Here is a 20,126-nt window from a genome sequence, read left to right on the forward strand (position 1 = left end):
TAGTTAACTAGCAACCTCCACCAAGGGTTCCGTCACCCATGCCTTCCCCATCCCTGTTACCTACCTGACCATCCACTATGATTTAGGAGCACCTACATGTCTTGTCTCTTGATTCATCCATGAATCTACTTTCACCCCCACTGTGAAGATTATTGCTACTTTCCAAAGTCAAAAGCAGCAGGGTAAAATTTACTCTCCGATGTCACCAGTAAACTGGGAATTATGAAATAGCTGGAAGGTTCCACAGCCCCAGTAAGACCAACTGTCCCCCTGGGAAGAAAGGGGACCACACATTTATGCTATTGTCTTGTCCTTCAGCAATGTGAAAATTGGGCATTTCTGACTCCATATGTGTACTCACCTAGTAACTGACCTAGACCTCAAAGCTGTGTGTAGTAGATTTAGGGCAAGTGCTCAGGTGCTTACACAATGAGGGTCCCCTTACTGTGTGAGAGCAGACTGGAACTTTCAGCGTGGGAAGAGTTTCTCTCCCTTGATTCTTTCACTCAGCATAGATCTGAGATGAAAACCACCATGAGAGAGAAAGAAACCATTCTCAAGTCTAGCAAATTCACCGCTTACGCAGAAAGGATGATGAAGTCAGACTACTCCACCTGCCAGGGATTGACTTAAGCCAGATTCTGCTCAGGAATTTGCTTTGGAAATGTAGCCTCAAGATGCGCAAAACACTTTGAGACAGAAGAATCCACCACACTAACACAATCACGCAATCTTAGATAAATGAAGAAGCATTTAACTCACATTAGGAGAGACCGGATATCATCAGTAAGGGAGGGGTGGACTGACTTCCATTGGAAATCAACATCTTTCTAATCAGGCTTCCGGGTGAAAGAGGTGGTAAGTATCTGAAGTCCATAGCCAAGCACCTAGATGCTGTGTGACAGTTGGAATGTATCTGAAAGTGGGGTGATGTCCCCCTGACCACAACATCCATTTGTTCCCCTCTATGGGAAAGGGAAACTGAGTGCTGTGGGCAGGTATGTTCTGCTTCCGTGAGCTGTACATGCTCCAGCAAGACAGACCGGACCGAGAAAGCCAAGTCGGTGTCTAAGAGGTCCTGCCACTCTAGAGAGGCTCAGCTACTGGGAAAGAAGAAGGAACAGGATATAGGAGCCAGCAACCCATTCTTCACTTTGGGCGCCCTGCCCACTCTTATCCCCCCCACAAATATTTCTTTCTTCAAAAGGTATCACTGAGGGGGGGGAATAAATAAAAAGCAGACCCTCAGCAGATCACAATGGACGTTTGCATTGTTTTAAGAGTGTTCTGTTTTGCTGTCCATCGTAAAGGACATCTAAGACATGGATGATCCCGCTGTGAGCACACACACTAGCCAATTCGTGTTCCACCTGGGACCATTCGACCTGGAGAAGTACCATCTAGAGGCAGGCCTTGATGATGGTTTGGTTCACACAGGAGGTTGCCGGTGCTTGTTAAGTGTGGGCAAACCATGGGAATGCAAATTTTCCCTGACAGATTCAGACCCCAGACATCAGTACTACACCACAGCCTTACACTCAAAGGGCAAACTGTTCTCTCCCTGTGTCCATCACCAAATGCTGACACAGAGCCTCAACGACAAACTGACATTTACTTTCAAACACTCGGTATGTAACTATGTCCACGAAATCCATAGCTGATCAATCAACACAAAGATTACTCATTCCAGGGGCGCCTTGTGGAAACAAAAATGAGAAGCTTCCAATAAAACCCTTTTGCCGGAGCCGTGCGGGCGTGGAAGCATCTCGGGTGAAAGATCACCTTTCTCCTGTCACTCAAGAGCACCTCTGAGTTTACACTTGTCTGGGGTTCTCTATGCATCCTCCTGGTGTAGAAACTTTTGTGTTTTGACTTATTTACTTTCCCTCCCAAATGTAGCTTCCCTTCCAAGGTTCATGACATTATTGCCTGACCTAAGCAATCATCCCCCTTCTCGGTTATTTCAAAGAACAAAAACAGTAAGTCAGGGTGGAGCTGGGGGAGGGGGCGTGAATACCGCTTGAAATTTCTCTTAAGGAGTTAACTGGGAAATCTGCACACACAGCAAGCCCAAGAATGCTTTTCCAAAGAATGAGGGGAGCCCTAAATGCTTTGCCTTATATCAGAATTGGGTGAATGATAATGGAGAAACTCACACCTATGTGGGCTTCAAGGAACAACAACAGTCATGAACTTCACATCCCCGGTTTTTGGGCTTTGTGTGTGTGTGTGTGTGTGTGTGTGTGTGTGTGTGTGTGTGTATGTGTGTGAGATCTCGACTAGAAACAAATGGCTTCTTTTCCTCACTCTGTTGAACACTGTAGTTTTTCATCTTTACTGTGTCTTCTTGCTGTGGTGTGGTTTGGTTTGGCATGCTAGGAAGTGAGCCAGGGCTTACAACCACCAGGCTCCACCACTACAGGATATGCCCAGTTTAAGACGGATCTCATTGAATGGTGTCTTAGTTTCAGACGCACGCATTAGTAGAGACCTTTTACCCGAGGTTCGGGGGGGTGGGGGGGCTCTTCCTTCCACACGTAGAAAAGACATCAACCAAGGCCATCTCCTTAGTTTATTTTTCTAGCGTCCTTAGCATGCTACATTAACCTGACGAAAGCTTAAGCTTGTGCCCATTTCACCAGACAGCTCATGCAGGTCACAGCTGGGATTGGTTTTATATTGACATGACACGTGTTTCGATTCAGCCACGTGAAAGGAATAATTCTTAATGGAGTTTGTCTCTGAAAACTGTCCAAGCTTAAATAAGCGTCTGAGCAGTCCGCTCTGTTCTGAGGTACAGTCTCTCTTAGGAATGGGAGTGATAGGTCCCTGTTCGGAGTCGGGCGGCAACCGAACCACTCCCTGAGGTTTCCGGTATCCTGAGGACTCCTCTTTTACAAAATTGCATTCAAGTACACTATGTCACTTAACATTCCAGGATGAATTCAGGAGTAAAGCTGACCCTCCAGCTAAATCTCCCTCAGGCCCAGCTTCCCCAGGCAGCCCATAGCTTTAGATTCATTTATAACACTGGGCGCTAAATCCACAGAGCAGACCGATTTGGCATTTTCCAGTGAAGTGCAGGAAATTACATAAGTTATGTTTTTATTGCTAATGTATAGACTATCAAGCACAGTCACTTCGTCAAACAGGAGGAAAGAGTATACAGTATCAGTGGACTCTCCTGGGGGGAGGGGCAGGGTTCCAGCACACTCAAAATGTCACCTGGTCACCACCCACTTTAGGATGATGTGTTGAGTATTCTGGAGTCCGAGGAATCGGATCTCTCGTCATAGTCATCCTCTGTGTAGATGGGCTGCTTTGTCACGATTGGACACCCATCGTCGGGGATGGAGATCCGAGGGTCCTCCGTGGTGCGGGAGGAGAGCACGGGCGAGCTCCGGAAGACGCTGGTGGAGTTACTAGGGAAGGGGCTGACATACTGGGACCTCAGCTGGTACTGCTGCTGCAGCGTCATGGTGTTCCACAGGGTGACATCGTTGGGCAAAAAGGGGCTCGATTGGTTTCTGGCCAAAGTATTCCTCAGCATCAGTGGATACCGGGGTGGCTGGGGAAAAGGATGCTGCAGGGGCACGGCCAAGGGGTTGGGGACCACGTTGCTGGAGTCCGCCGAAAAGCGCAAGGTGTCGGGGACTCGGAAGGCGGAGCCCACCGACCACTTGGAGGAAGAGATGGGGTAGGAGCCTAGCGTGTGTTCAAAGATGTGGCCGCTGGAGGGCAGCACGAGGCTCTCTTCGGCCGTCCGCTCCGCCCCGGCAGCCGAGGACCGACTGGACAGCAGGACCTCCACCGCACTAACCAGGTCGCCCCCGCAGCCTTTCAGGATGAGCTCCAGCACAGTGGGCTTCTGGTTGGGGAAGATTTTCTTCAACACTTCCAGGGGTGGCCGGTTGGCTTTCAAGCTGAAGGGCAGAGAGACGGTCCCCGATGGGCCCTCGATCAGAAGGTGGCTCTGCTCCGCGTGGTACTTGGGGCTGTCGGGGCAGCTCTCTGGGTTGCCCCCGTTTTTCTGCACGGCGTAACCCCCTTCATCCACGGACACAATCTCGGGGCTCTCTGGAGTGAAGCAGTTCTTGCCTTTGACCACATCCGGGGAGCTCCTCTGGTCGGTGTCTTTGTCACTGAAGGTCTCCGCTGCGTTGTCTGCGGAACTGCTGTCCCCAAGTCGCTCTTCGGTCAGATCTGGAAGACAAGAGAACAGCTGGGTTAATCCCTTCCTGTTGTGCTCGGCTTCGAACGTAACACAGACTTCTGGGATGAGGAAGTTTGGCTCGAGGGGTCATAACACGCTTCCAGTCTTTAAAGAAGGCAAAAACTATTGGCAAATGGGGGTGGGCAAGTGGGGTCGGCAAAAGAGGATGGCTCAGTCAGGGTTTTCTTGGAATGCGGTAGGAGAGGAGGCTCGTCTTAAACACAGAAGGACCACATAAGCCAGTAACCTCCAAAAGCTTGGAGTATACAGCATTAGCTACCCATTCAGAGGGGCTGCGAGGCTCAGAACCAGGGCAGAACACAGAAGAAGGCCACTGAAGGGGCTCTGGTCATCACCACCTGGTATACACCACCCAGTAGGGCACTTTAAAAATCACACCCGCTTCCCATGAGGCTGGTTTTATGTTATAATATATATTTATATAATATAATATAATAATATAATATAAATAGGACTTGTGATTCTGACAGGATTTTTCCCCCTTTTAACCAGGTTACCATGTACAATAATTAGTTGGTATAGTTTCTAAGCAAGCGATAAATACAACCCTTGTGATCACTTGTAAAAAGTCACGGAAGAGCCAGGCAAACGCAGCTGACCTGTACTAAAGGTCAAACAAAGTCAGTCTGAATTCTGGATGACAGACAGGTGCGAGAGAAGAGAAAGAAATGGCTGGAAGGTTTGAGAGCTGCAGAGAGATCCCTGTCCAGCCACCATGTGTGGCAAGAGGTGAATGGACGCCTTTGTGTGAACCGGTGTGTCAGTAAAGTCTGTGGAAAGGACCTATGTCCAACATTCCAAATTCTACTTGAAGGGGGAAGGATGACAAAGAACACCTTCATAGAGCCGAGACTTGCTATGAAACAGGCCAGTTGCCAGTTTTAACCGAAAAAGACAGTACCCAGGAAAGCAGCTTTGCCGCACTAAATAAGCAAAAGGGAGAGGCGAGAGTACTTTGGGTTTCATAGTAAATTCTAACAGAGCTGTCAATAAAGGAACATAGTTTTGTTTTTGGTTTTTTTTTTTTTAGCGAACTTCATACAAATAGATTTTTATCCTTAAAAAAAAAAATAATGTGCTAGTTGTGGCTGCTTAATCCAGAGTAACTGGTCTGCAAGACAAAGAGCAGAAAACCACTCCCAGGGAGGCAGTAGTCAGGTTGTGAGCTATGTGGATCTGTGTTTTCTCTTCAGGCCTGAATAGCCTCATTGTAGGCCTCTCTGTGGGCAAACCAGATTGTGTGCAGATAGCCAAAGGTGAAATTTCATCAAAGAAGTTTCTAGAAGCCATCCCTCCTACCTGTTGTTGTTTACTTTAAGAGCTTAACACAAAGGCCCATTGATAGACATGTTTCTAATACTACAGGTATCTTAAGTACATGAAAAGCCAATGAACACCCATTGCCAAATGTGTGTTTTTAAACATTCTTAAATTACAATAAATCACATAACATTCAACCACATCTACTACAAATTCATAGTTATCCCAATTCACTTTCACTACACTGTTTTTTTTTTCTCAATTAAAAACTATTAGGCTTCTATTGTGGGGCTCATTTGTAGTCTACACAATGAATCCCCCCTTTGCTTTCAACAGTGACTCTGGGATTCACCAAAGACCTGGTTTTACAAGAGAAATTTAACATCTCCTCTCCTACTGCTTCCTAAGACAACAGGCCCAGCTTTCATCTCCCAGTTATTGAGCTATTTGAATTCCACGTCCTTGAAACACAAGACAAAAAAACAAACAAAAAGGTCATGGAGATTTATATTCTAACCAGCCTACATCCAGGGATTCCCCTGACTCGTGACCCCATATATAACTCAGCTATGACTCTGTTCCTAAACCTGGAGAAGGAAGGGGTGGGCGGTGACAGTGTGTTCACTCTGAAATGGGCACCCAGTTAGATTTTGACCCCTGATCAATGGCACTTGGAAAAATAAGTTCAATACTTTCCTGCAGGCAATACAGATATGATGCTTAAAGTGCCCTACATCTCTAGGCATCTAAATTGAGTTTTTATGATCTATTATTAGCGTCAAGTATTTATTGACCTGCAATAGGCCAAAACAAGGAAACGGAATAAAAAACGTGGAAAATAGCAAGAAGCTTAAGTTCAGAGAACTTACTAACTTGGGAAAAGGAGACGCACATGCTGGACAGAGAGCAAACAGGGCCAGGCATAGTATGGGAAGCATCAAATACAGGACTCCAATTCCTGAGGCTGGAGCAACCCACATGTTCACCAATAGATGGAGGGATAAATAAAATGGAATATTATCCTGCCTCATAGAGGAATGAAATTCTGATAGCTGCTACATGCACCTTAACAGTAGTCTAAATAAATAAGCTGGCCACAAAAAAAGATGGTGTGATTTCACTTCTACAAGATACTTAGGATGGATGAAGAGACAGTAGAGGTAGCTCCAGAGGAATGGAGAGGGGGTTACTATTTGATGAATATGGAGTTTCAGTCAAGGGTAGGAAAGGTTCTGCATGGATTGTGGGGACTGTTTTAAAGCATCATAAACGCCTTTAATGCCACCAAGTTGTGACACCCAAAAAATGGTAAATGGTAAAATCTGTTATGTCTATTTTACCATCAAGCAGGAAAAGCATGGCAGAATATCACAGCAATCTGCTGATGGTGAAGCTCGTCTCCGCTCGCTGTTTGCTTTGTTTTTGCAGAGAAATGGGAATGAAGAGCATACACTTTGGGGAGCAATCTACCCACCTGGAGAGCCCACAACATTGCGGTCCTTAACGGAAATGGGGAAAGCTTCATGTTTTAAAAGGTGAAATTTCCCCTGCCCTGAACAAAGCCAAACACTGAAGTGTCTCAGGAAAAGCCGTTTCATCAGCTCACGTCAGGCTCCAGGTAACCGCAGGACCAGAAGGTTAGTGAGGGAGAATTAGGATCAATGCTCTGACTACTCAAAAATACCTACATCATTAAAAAAAAAAAATCTATGTTTCTCAAGGTGGCAGCGGATACAGTGTCCCAATCAACCAGGGACTGAAGGGCAGGATTCTAACATGAACAGGACACAGCTCTACCTTCATACTGTTCTCCAAGTTCTGCAGAACACACCTCATGCAACCTTACATGGCTGCCAGCGTTTTCAGTCACTGGGAGGCTCCAAATGACAAGTGATGATGAAGCCATCCTCCCCTCTGTGTCGTCCTTTGCCCCTGACACCTAGACATGCCAGTGTACTGTACACTGTGGGGCATTTCTCCAGGAGCAGAGGAGGCCTGTGCTGAGTCATCCACACTCTTGGGAGATTTCTGGGCTCATCAGCCTCCCAATCTCAGTGTGCAAACGATGGCTAACTGGGGAAAGCTGGTAGGAAGCCTGGGAATCAATGCATGAACTAAGGGTTTTCTAATCAACTGAGCTCAGCACCATTTATGCTGGGTTCCCAGGGGAGCATGGGCCAGTGAGAAAGAGAAGCAGGTTCATACACCAGAGGAAACACGAAGTCTTGAGAGAGGTAAGTATAAGCCGGATGTCCACCAGCACCCAAGGGCGCTGGGTTTCAAAACAGAGCCAAGGCCAAGGTGGGTGGATCTCTGAATTCAAGACCAGTCTGGTCTATGAAGCGACCAGGACAGCCAGGGCTACACAGAGAAATCCTGTCTCGTAAAAACAAAACAACAACAACAACAGCAGACCAAATCAAACCAAAAACAAAGAAACAAAAACAGAGCTAAGAATGACGGACCTCAAGACCCCCAGACAAACTCCTCACCCAAAATTAATTTTGGAAAAGCAGACTAGACAGTCCCTGTAATTTAGGGACACTATGACGTCTACTATTGTACCTCAACTAAAGGCACTGCAAACTCCTATAAACACAGACTCTCACAAATAATTACAGAGGGTGGAATTTAAGCTCGGCGATAAAGAATAATTTAATAACAGGTATTTCTTTACATTCCCAGGTTTTTCCCCCCTAAATAAACTGTAGAAATCATTTGAGTTTGTCTAAAGCGCAAAGGCCTTTCTAGATACAGAAACAGGACTTCAGCCGAGAAAATGAAACAGGAAATATTCCCACAACGCTCTGCCTTCCGCTGTACAGAAGACGAGACTCTAATCAGAACACAAGGAGAGGAGGCATATTTCCCACTGACAGTTTTAACTCTGTATACCATGCAAGAAGGCAAAAACACCTGACAAAGAATAGATGAAATCGTAGCATGATTTTTCTGTTATGACAGGCCAGTCACTACAAGTGAGGGCATGCTTTTTAAATAATGTATAAAAAATGAATATTACCAAATATCCAAACTTTCATTTCATAGCCCATGAAGCAGAAATACATTCCATTCAGAAACAAACTCTTCATCCGGTTTATAAGAGCTTCAGTTTAGGAGAACACATTTTCTTTGGAAAACAATGTCTACGCCTTCTAAGCATGTGTGTCATATGACACATGTACCATACGATGACACATGTGTCGTGTGATGACATGTGTGTTGTGCGATGACACGTGTGTCGTATGATGACACATGTCCTGTATGATGACACATGTGCCGTGCGATGACACATGTGCTATATGACGACAACTATACTTTCTTTGTTTTGAATTTTAAGGAGAAAAAATGAACATATGAAAGTCTCTTCCAGTATAAAACTTATAATTTGAACCATCTAACTTTCTTTGAATTCCTTCATATCCACAACTTTTTTATAAAAAAGATGTATTCAGATAGTTTTTAAAAAGCCGGCTATATGTGTGAAACAAACATTATGCTCAAGCACACAAACACGAGAAATTGTTCTGACTTTGCTGTCACTGGGTTTCTACATTCTAGCCAATCAGTGCACGAGGCCTCGATCCACCCACCACCTAGAAGGAGACAAAAGCAATGGCAGGATTCTCATAACCCAGAAGTCACAGCGCTCACCCTCCCCACAAGGGGGCCACGCATGTAGAATGTAGATTGTCGGATCTCATCTGCTCCTGTGATTTTGGGGACATAGACCTCTAGGTAGGTCCACGTGGGTCACTTCCAAAGGACGCCAGTCTACATTGCAATAGCAGGAGTCATGCAGAGGCTTCCTGGGCCAAACATTCAACCAAGCAGCATTTCATGCTTCCTATTAATCTCACACTAGGAGTGAGGAATCATTAAAAACTGGATAAGCAGAAATTTGAACTAAGTGGGAATAATAATCTCGTTCTAAAATTTTTGCGTGTGTGCCCACATGAAGGCACTCATGGTTTGCCTTGTAAAAAAAAAAAAATCAACACTGGTTTAACACTGTATAAAAAAGGATTCAAGATGATTTTCTTAACCTAGCCTGGTCGTACAGTCCTAGCACTTGAGGGCCTACGACATGAGTTTCCTAAGTCTGAGATTCTGGAACCTGAAGATTTGGGAGGGACGTGTTGCTTAGGCTGGTGGGCTGAAGGAAGTATAGTTTGCAGTTGTAGACTTGATGGGCCTTACAAACATCCAGTCTGATCTCTTTCTTAGGAGGCAGAAGCTTTCAAAAGGCAGAGGAGAAATCTAGAAACCTTCCTGTCCAGCTGCTATTTACAAAGTGCAGCCGACTACTTGTTTATCCATCTACTTAACAAATCCCCACAAATCCCTTAGACCCCTAGCTAGGTACTGGGCTGGGGAAGATTATACACAGGTGACCACAGCATTGCCTTGGCCACAGGGGCTTCCAGGTAACTAATCTTTTGCAAAACCCCAAAGCATCTGCTGAGTTGGTGGGATTTTACAATAGAACACAGCAAGCTGTACAGGGGCTAGGAGCAGGCCAGGCTGTGACATCTTCACACAGGAGGAAATATTATAAGTATTCACACATGAAGACACTGAGTGAAACACAGCAACAATTGCTGGAAAACAGAAGAGCACTGATGTCAGCTGGAAATCCAAGCCTGACTAGGAACTGTCATCAAGAGTTAATGTTCTCAGTTGTTCACACTGCACCATTATTTGGAGGGCAACTGCGCGTTTTAAAATTGGTTTAACCAAACAACAAAATAGAAACTGTCACCTACCCCTCTACCTTAATCCTCCTTCTCAGAAAGGTAGAGTGTGTTGTTTGGGCCAGTGGACAGCGGAGGTGCTGTGTGTCAGAACACCTGGCCTTCCATATCATCAAGGCTACACAGAGAGGCTCCAAGTACCTGGGTGGCTTAGGGCTAGAAGGGGTTGCAGCAGGTTAAAAGGTGGAAGGAAGGAGGGAGGGAGGGAGGGAGGGAAGGAGGGAGGGAAGGGATGGTGGGAGGAAGGATGGGAGGCAGGCACATGGTCCTCACTGGGCACTCTTCCTCCCTGTCAGGAAGAAATGCAACAGATTCACCAGCAAAGGTTCCAAGTCCTGCAGGGCCTTTGATTTATGAAGATTTACCCCCCTTCCCTCTGTAAGGCTGTTAAAAGAAAGTGCTGACTCGCTGCAGAAAAGAATTTCTCATCAATGCTCTTTGATTGTATTTTGCAAACAAAATGCCTGTTGCTTGGTAACATTTCACTTGAGCCTGACCTTCTCCAAAAGTTATTGCTATCAGATTCGATTTACACTGTCCTCCTGTGATTACTGTAATCTTTTAAACCCTGGCGTTCATCCATCAGGGAAAGGAAAAGTTGGGTGTAAGTGGGGAGTACTGCCATCCTCCAGAGTTACAAATGTCAGGAGCAGGCTGGGGGGGCCCCCTGACCTGACTGGCACAGACTCTGGTTCCTACAGGAGTGCTATCATTTTGCCTTCAACTGCGCCCTAGGCTCCAATGACATTAACATTTCAATGCCCCTGGGGGTAGGCCAAACCAGGAAGAAGCAGGGAGGGAGCCTAGGCCCAGGGGACTGAGAAGGAAGGGCTCCCCAACCCCAAGCTTGAGTCCTCAGGTGAGGAAGGGAGCTGTGGAGGGAGTGAGTAGACAACCTCCTGGGCTGCCACAGGGAAGCCACAGGCCCAGATGGCCACTGTAAGCCTCTCCTGAGATCCTTGCCACCTCATCCAGGGACAGGGCCACCAGAGAGGCCAGCCTCCTGTCTTTGGTCTTTGCCCCCACCTCACTGCAACTAGCTCATCCTAGCAAGGTGAGGATTAGATTCTTTACCCCAAAGCCATCTCTAAAGAAAAGGTTCAAGGGACAGTAATGCTGTCCCCTTATTTCTTTTTATGTAGCTTTTCTTAAGGCCCTTTGCTTTAAATCAAGCCATCCTAAAGCCAGATAAGCTTTGCGATCCATAGGTATATGTCCCAGGTGACTTTTAATTAACCTCAGATTCTTCCTTGCTCTGGGTGCACAGTCAGACAAGATTTCTTTATCTGGTTTTCATGAGTTTGCCATTAACACACATGACCAACTATTTCTCTGGTAGAATTTAAAAAAAAAAACAAAACAAGACAGCTAAGGAAACAGACTGAGCAGTTCAGATCGCACTGGAGCTGGAAGCCAGAGCAATCATGAACGTGCTTCAGTAGGAGGCAAAATAAAGTCAAGTTCCCGAAAGCAACTCTCTCTAGCTGCCATGTTTGCTATTTTTCATAATAAAGGACACCTCATTTTCCTGTTCAACCCCTAACCAAAAGCTTCCTGCAAGAGCATTTAAAAGAACTGATTATAAATGTATATAACATCATTGTGTGTGTGTGTGTGTGTGTGTGTGTGTGTGTGTGTATGAGAGAGAGAGAGAGAGAGAGAGAGAGAGAGAGAGAGAGAGAGAGAGAGAGAGGAGAGAGACCAAAGAGGATTATCCAGCCACAGATCTTTCCTATGGCCACCCAGTATCCTCCTCTAGAAGAAAAGTCTGAGATGAGGAAGCCAGCTACAAGGGACCTGTGATTGCAGCTTCTCACCTTGGCCATGACCCTGAAATTCCCTCATCTCCCGAGCCCAGCGTCCAGGGTCCGGAAAAGCTGGCTTGACTGGATGAGGCTGCTGAATCAGAAGCCCAGACAGCTGTGAGAGGCTAGGCTTCCAGCAACAGGGACGGAGGTGACAGAAAGGGAGTGGAGCAGGTGAGTTCCACAGTATTTATAGAGAAAGGGTAAGTTAGAAACTGGGGCACAATCAAAATCTAATTAACTACAGGTCAGTCAGAGAAGGTAACCGAGGCAGGAAAAGACTGCAATTTAAAGAAATATTTCAATCCGTAGCCAGGGCAGTCAGAAGGATCTTAAATTCACATTTGAAAGCAGTGCTCAAACTCAGACAACTGAAGGGAAGATTACAGAAAGATTTCCTGCAGTTAGAAAACCCAGTTTTGGTGTTCACAAGTCTCCCCCTGAACTGTGTGGGGATTCTCCCATGATGCCTAGTCAACAACCCTCTTAAGGCCTGTGCTTTTCTCACGGATTCAGAGAAGGGACGACTCCCGACTCCGTGCACCTGTGTTCGTTTTCGAGAACAACCCACTTCATAGCTATGTAAGGGAGGCCCTCTGCCCGGCAAAAAATAAAATAAAATAAAATAAAAAATAGTCCAAGCAGGTTCTCAAAATCCTTAACTAGGAAGGAGCAGATTTGCGCAGTTTGCTAGCTGACTGCTAGAGACTGGAGCTGAGCAGGACGGCAGCCCTTCCACCTCAGGTCCCACTTCCTCTCTACGGAATAGACTAACTTATCCAGGAAGATCTCTACGGAATAGACTAACTTATCCAGGAAGATCTAATATGCTTCTAACGATGCACGGCACGACACACACAAACACATTGCAAAGACGTACAGGAGCACAGCAGCAGGCGGCCTCAGCCAGGAGTTTTAATTTGACTGCCCCATTTCAATGTTGTTTTAATTAATTTTAATGTTGATGCCCAACAGAGTCGCCTTCTTATGCGTTGCATAGAACCAACCCATTTGTTTGTGTTCCTAGTGAAAAAAAAATCATAACCAGTTTTGTTTGATAAACCTCCCCCAAGGGTTTTTTTTTTTTTTTCCTTAAAGGAATGCAATTGAAAGGAAACAAAAGTTGGTGAATGTTCAAAGATGTGTTGTGACCAGCTGGGAACTGAACCCTTGTTCCCTTACAGCTTCGTCTCTGGAAATCACCCTTTTTCTTCTTCTTCTTCTTCATCTTCGTCTTCTTCTTCGTCTTCTTCTTTTTCTTCTTTCCCTCTCAATCACTAGTTCTCAGTTTGGAGGCTCAGGCTACCCCTGAGGATTCAGCAGTGGAAGCAGAGTGAGAGAAAACAAGACTGAGCCTGGTTCGCCCAGTTGAAATTCTTTGGCTCTTTTCCATTCTCCTAAAGCTTGGGTCCTGCTGTTGCTTCAGCGTGGCCTCCTAGTTGCCCGCACCCAAGTCTTTCTCAGCTTGTTTTAGGTTTTGTGACTCTACATAAATGTTAGAGGATAATCTGAGGAGGTCCACATGATGCTGAAGGAATCCCCTCTTGAACAAAGACCACAGAACTCAAGGTTCCGGCACTACAAGAGGCGCTCATAATGGGCATTGCAAAAAACCTCGAATTTTAACTTAGATTTCTGCTCTACTCTTGAGGACTCCCGTCCTAGAGCCAGGGAAACTGGGATGGAAAAGTAAAAGACAGTAGCAGCATGGAGTCAATCCTAGAACTGAGACCAAATTCTCCTACTTAGTCTCACCTGAAGGATAGGAGGAAATCAGAAAACCCTCTTCCCTCTAGCTTCTCCAGGGCAAATTCACAACTATGGGGAGACCTGTGGGAGGTGCTTCAGAGAAATGCTTACATGCCCCTTGTAGTTAAATATCCACACAGGCAAACTGCTTTCTGAACTTCAGGCCTACCTCACCACACACCAGTGAGTGTTTATCTTCAGCAGTTCAGCACAGCGTTCTGGGGCCTTTCACTCTTAATTCCAGGGCACCCCGTTCAGAAGAGATGGGCTTGTTGTTTCCTTTCTACCTTTCCTCAGTGAGGAGAAACCCCAGAACTCATGTCCGCTGAATTCTGGTTGCTGAGAGAGGCCAGGAGTTCCCTCCGAGAAAAGTGGGGAAGAGGCTTAAACCCGGGGCAGCCAGACTCAGGAAAGAGCCAGGACAGAATTAGATGAAAATCATCGGTGTCTGCCCATTTCAGAGCTCAGAATTCCTCCCCCCACCTCATTACCTCATCCCACATCAAATAAAAGTATGTCAGAGAGGAAGGAGAACAGAAGGAAGCAAGGGGGCCCAGAAAGCCCTCCCTTGTTCCACAGCGGGCCGAGCCCGCCCAAGCCTGGAAAAGTACTTGATAGGTTTTCCCCACTGTAGGACACGTTTTGTTTTTAATTTCTTCAAGCGGAAATTAAAGGACCAAAGAGGTAGTTCGGCCAAAGGAGTTAACTTTGAAGACTTTCAGGGACCTTTTATCTATAGTTCTTAAAAGGCAATTTTTTTTCTACCGAATTTTAAGTCTTGAGTTCTCTTAGCCTAGCTGAAAACACGTCTGAGCTCCTTTAATTTAAAGACAGAGCCTTTTTGCTCCCGTGTCCCGGCCAAGGCAAGATTCTCCAAGAAATAGCGAAGCACTGGGCCCTGACTGCTAACCCCCAAATGAGAGTCCCCCTCCCCGAGAAAAAACCCGCTTCATCATGGTGTATTTAAAGGCGTACCTCCCCAGACACCGTTTTACAAATCGTTTGCAAAATTGACGTTAAGTTCCCCCTTCAACCCAGAGAAGGCACCGGGAGACCAGGCTGTTTGGCCGGCCTCTCTGACCGGCTCCTAGCTTCCACGGGCATCGGGTTCAGACTCTCCAGACTCACTTTTCCCGGGGAGTAAGAACGGGTGTCTGCTGGAGAGGTAGGCCCAACCCGGTCAGCGTCCCACACACTTGCCCTCGGCCTTCCACACGGATCCCCAGGGCCCTCGAAGTTTCCTTGCTCACGGCTGACTCCCGCCCCGCAGACACTCTCACCTGGCTTGGCGAGCTGCGCAGGCAGCGTCCCGGGCTGGGGCTCAGAGGCGTTGGTCCAGCGCAGCGCGGCGGCTGCAGCCAGCTCGGCGGCCGGACGAGCTGGCGCTGGCGGCTGGGACGGTTGGGAGGCTGGCGACGTCTGCGAGGCGGCGGCGGCCGCGGCGTCCCCCGGCGGCGGTGGCCCTGGCAGAGCCCGCAGCGAGTCCGGGATCAGGCTCTCCAGGCTCTCGTTGGCCTGCTGCCGGCGAAGCGCCACCTGAGCCGCCATGACCCGCTGCCGCTCGATGATCAGGATGCATTTCTCGCAGGTGCAGTCCTTGAAGCGACAGTAGCGCTTGTGGCCCTTGAGCCAGGACAGCACCCCGTGGTTCCGGCAGCGAGCGCACTTAGGCGTGCGCTGCAGGGGCGCCCGCGGCGGCTGCGACACCGGGCCGCCCATGTACAGGTAGGGGGAGCCGTAGCCGTTCATGCCCAGGGCTCCCCCCGGCCGGCGGCGGCAGCAGGGCGACAGGAGCTGGACCGCGGTGCTAGGAGGCCTGTTCCCGGAGGCCTCGGAAGATCGGCGGCGGCCGCAGGTACCGAGGCAGTCTCCCCGGCCCCGGAGGCGCTCGCTGCCTGAACCGCCTGGCTGGTGGCCCTCCTGTCCCCACGCTGGCCGCGTCTCTGTCCCCCGACTCTTGAAGATGCAAGCTCCTCCCGCTGGTCCTCCTACGCCGAGACTCTCCGGCCGCGGCAAAGAGCGGGTGAGAGCACTGCTTACGGTCTGAGCCAGCCCCTCTACTGTTCCCTTCCTCCCGGGCAGGACCCAGCACCTCTTCCGCCGCCCTCCCTCGCCCCTCCTCCCTCCCACCGCCACCCCCACTCCTGGGGTCCCAGCCTCCTTGCACTCCCCACACACGCTTTCCTCCCCCCGGGCACCCCTCGGGTTCCGGCACCTCACCTTCTTCGCCACCTGCAACCAGTCCGGCCTCTCTAGTGGGGGCGCTCACAGCCCCCCCCCCTCCTCTACCTCTTCCCGCGGCGGGAGGGACTGCGCCGCTGCGGTACGCCCGGCGCGCTGGGCAGATGGGGGCGAGGGCGCGGGGGGGGGGGGGCGGATCGGAAGGGGGTGGGTGTTTGTAAGCCAGCGGGCAGGCCTCTGCCTACCCTCTTCGCAATGCTCCAGGCCTTGTCTGGAAGCACTGAGCCCTAGACCCACACTTGGCCTCAGCAATTCGGAGTTTGCAAGGAAACTGAGGGTGCCCAGCAGGTCGGCCTCGGGCGGACTAGGTTTCAAGTCTGTGTGTGACAAGAGGTGTCAGAAGTGAAAGGGGTGGTGATGATTCGGAAATTTGAGGGACTCTTTTCTTCATTTCATTTTGCAATCTAGTCTTTATTTCGTTGCTGCAGAAGAAAATGAATGTTTATTTTTTTAAAAAAAAATCTGTCAGGCTTCAGGAAGACAACTCGTTTTATTGGATAATTTTATTTTTTCCACCTACCTCCTTGTGTCTTTAAAATAAACAACCTCTGCCCTGAAAGACCTCTGCCTTGGAAGGTCGGGAAGTGCTCTCTTGGATGTTTTCTTTAAGCATGGTTTAAACTTTTGGAAGAAAAGACACGTTAGTGGCCCCTAAGTTACCCAGTATGATCTTCTCCCACCCCACCCCACCCCCTTCAAGCGATCACTGAATCAACAAACGAGCTCCGGAATTGCCCAGTTCAAATCCCACAGGCGCTGTGATTTACTTACAGACAAGGAATGGACCCTATAATAAAAATCTTTGAGAGTGGGAAGAGGCTCATGTATAAGATGACCGCATAAACCCTTTTTTGTCTTGATGGCATAAACTTTGTCTATTATTTTTTGCTTGTTTGCAGTATTGGTTTGTCCAGTTTCAGCTACCACTGCATACGCATAGAGAAAGCTGCCTTCTCCCATCCCACCAAGAAAACCACCAAACAAAAATCAAGATACAACATAGGCTCAGAACCGGTTAACAGCTCGATGGGAGTCTTGGAAGTTGGCGGCTCCTGAGTCCTGCATGAAGCTCCCCTCTTCGCGGTGTGAATGAAAGTTAACCTGAACGACTCTGTTGCAGAGCCTGACCCCTGAACTGCACAGAGCCCACAGTCGTCTGGAGGTCGCTTTCCAGTGCCACAGTCGGCCAAGAAGGAGAGCACGGCTGGTCGTCTGGGTTTGCTGTGAATTCTAGGGCTGCACCGCCCCCAGTCAAGCAGCAAGCTCTCGGCCTGTAAGAGTGATCGGAAAAGGAAACTTTGGACGGGGAATATAAACATAGTTGCGTACCTTTTTTCCCAAGATACCATTAGCCACCCGGGTTTCAGACGCGTGGAGGATTTGTTAGTTCTTGGCGGCTGACATACGAATGCTACCTGCGAGAGACCATCCCACAAGCTGCATGGGGCCAATACCCCCTTCTTTTGCCCTTCCAAACACCCCACCCGCCTAATCTCACCCCTTTCCATCCTTAGCCAGGAAAACAGGTTCTTAACTGCAACTGGAAGGAATTTCGTAAACTGTGGGGACGGGAGACAGAGCCCCCCCCCCCCCCGTGGATCATAGGGCCTGAAACAGAAAAGCGGGTGCCCACAGGAGTCGCTTCTCACGAACTGTGAAGGACACGATTGCACTGTTTGTGAATCTGTCTCTCAGAAACACAAGGACCATGGGCTTTTCTCACAGCCGACTTTCTCCTAAATGGTCAGCCAAAGAGATGCGGGGATGTAAGAGTAACGAGTTTCTCCGAGGAAGGAAAGCAGAGGAGCTCTGGGCCAGGTTTTGGGGGACATTTTCATTCTCAAGGCAATCCCCTTTCCTTCCTGGGTCACCTAGCCACCCCATCCCAGTGCCACTCACACATTCTGGTATTATTTGGTTCTGGGCCCCCGGTTTCACTCCAGTGCACATCGAGGGCTGAGATCTAAATACTCATTTGATATAGCGCGGTAATCCTTTTCTCATATTTGATGGGAATGTTTTCCATATCCCAGTATTTGACAACATCTCCCTATAGGGACAGGTTTGTATTTATGTTGGTAAAATGTCCCCTGCCTCAAAGTCTATTGTAACCCAACACCTGACAACCCCGAGTCCCATTTCTGTTTGCAGAAAGGGTTTATTCGAGCACGTAATGGGATCCCAGCAGAAAGCCTTTCAGAACAAGGGGCTATGGTAAACTTCACCACATGAACTCCGTTTCCAGGGCTATTAAGCTTTTAATTGGAAAATAGCAGAGGAAATTTCAAGGTGACTATAACGTGTTAGCAGTTAGTTCAGAGAAGAAAGCCCATGCGGGAATGAATGTGGAAAGCATATGGTCCGAATCACATTTAGGAGGAGCGGCCTGCTTGACTAAGTCCCTGCAGCTTATGCACTTATGGGAAAAATCATCAAAGAAATTGGAAAGGGAGGGGGAGGATTACAAGCAAAAGTAACCTCACTAGACTACACCCACTCCCAGCTCCTCTGGGTGCAGCGCTAGTGTTTTCAAACCACAATTAACAGGGTAAGATATGGCAGGTATTAATACTGAATGGGGTTGGGGAAAAAACCGGCTATGCGCTTGCTCCTTCTGGAGCAAACGCAGCGATTTGAGGCGTGAATATCTGAAGGCCAGTGTTGAAGGCCAGAGTTCTTGTTGAGAAAGTGCTGGTGTCTGATTTCAAATCTGGGGGTCCTGATAGGTGTCGTCCACCTCCCACCCAACAACAGTCAATCAAAGGACGATTACTTACTGTGTTGGATGTAAGACACACTGAGACATCTGTTCGGTGTTCTCACGCAGGGGGAAGTCGGAGTTTCTATTTTGTTGGCGATGTCGCGAACAGGGTTACTTCGGTGGTGACAGGTGCGGGGGGGGGGGGTAAGCGTATTGAAAAAAAAAAAACCTGTACAGGCAGAAGAAAAGACACCCCTCTGCCTACGCAGGAACCTAGCAGAAGCCAGTCTGCCCTCACCCAGTCAGTGTCTCTTGGTATCTCTCTTTAGCCAGCTTCAAGTTAAAGGAAGGTGGGGTGACTGGGGTTTTGAGGCGACAGTAATGTCCTTGTTCTCTCCCAACTGATTGACGAGAGCCCCAAACTCAGTCCTTATAGTATCCCCGGAACCCCTCTCTGGCGACCCGACCAGTTGAGGACTACTGACTCTGGGGGATGCCTTGAGTAAAGGGAGAAAGGGTCTGGACCTACCCACACTGTCTCAGTGGGGAAGAAGACATGAAGTAGGAGCTGGCTCTCTTTGGACTAAAAGACGTTCAGCTTCTGGATGGAGAGAGGGCTCACTGTGTGCTGCCCTATCCGAGTTCTAGAACTCTCCAAGCCAGCAAAGGCTCTGGCCTGGGGATACATTCCTCACACTCAGCCTGAACTAGACTGCCTGGTTTCAGCTTTTCGGGGGGGGGGGGGGGGGAGTGTTTCTCCTGGCATCACCTCGCTCAAAGGTTTCTAAGGGTCTTCAGACGGGTGACTACACCCTCTCTGGCACCCCCACACAGACACCGTCCTGGGCGGGGGAACAAGTTTTCAAACTGTTTTGGAAGGGTCCTTTTGCTTTAGTGTGCGTCTAGGGGGCGAACCGGGTCTCCTGCCAGGTAAACTTTATAACAGCTTTATAACAGGTAGACTTTATAACAGCTCAACTACACAGCCGTTCTGTAGAGTTTTAATAACCAAAGATTGAAAAAAAAAACAAAAAAACCGAGCCAGGTAATTTGAGTAACGTTCAAGGGACAAAGTAAACGTTTCCCTTCCGTAGGTCATTAGCCTGAAGCGCTAGGTGGACTTCTCCACGACTTTTTTTTTCCAGAAAATTCTCTCCCAACTCCTCCCCATCCCATCCCTCCTCCCTTCTCGCGAAGCGAAATAAAACCTAGGCAGAGCAGAGGGAAACTTCCCCTGTAGGGAACCAGGGCCAGCAGCCAATCAGAAAGAACAGGCGCGCTGCCAGCACCGTTGAAGAGTGGACTCTACTCCAGGAGTTCGAAATTGGGGAACACCAGAACCACCAGGGCCTGGGGTACCCGCGCCCTTCATAGGACCACTG

General features: G+C 48.3%; 1 protein-coding gene across 1 annotated transcript; it reads right to left on the reverse strand.

Moving 5' to 3' along the window:
• Positions 1-2,567: 2,567 nt before the first annotated feature.
• Dmrt3 (doublesex and mab-3 related transcription factor 3) lies at positions 2,568-15,875 on the reverse strand. Its single transcript, XM_085693738.1, has 2 exons — positions 15,083-15,875; positions 2,568-4,203 (listed from the first exon to the last, which is right to left on the reverse strand). The coding sequence occupies exons 1-2, from the start codon at positions 15,549-15,551 to the stop codon at positions 3,242-3,244; spliced, it is 1,431 nt and encodes a 476-aa protein (XP_085549864.1). The 5' UTR covers positions 15,552-15,875; the 3' UTR covers positions 2,568-3,241.
• Between the last annotated feature and the right edge of the window lie 4,251 nt (positions 15,876-20,126).

This window comes from Myodes glareolus, chromosome 7 (genome assembly GCF_982192425.1).
Source record: "Myodes glareolus chromosome 7, mMyoGla1.1, whole genome shotgun sequence".
Lineage (NCBI taxonomy): Eukaryota > Metazoa > Chordata > Mammalia > Rodentia > Cricetidae > Myodes > Myodes glareolus.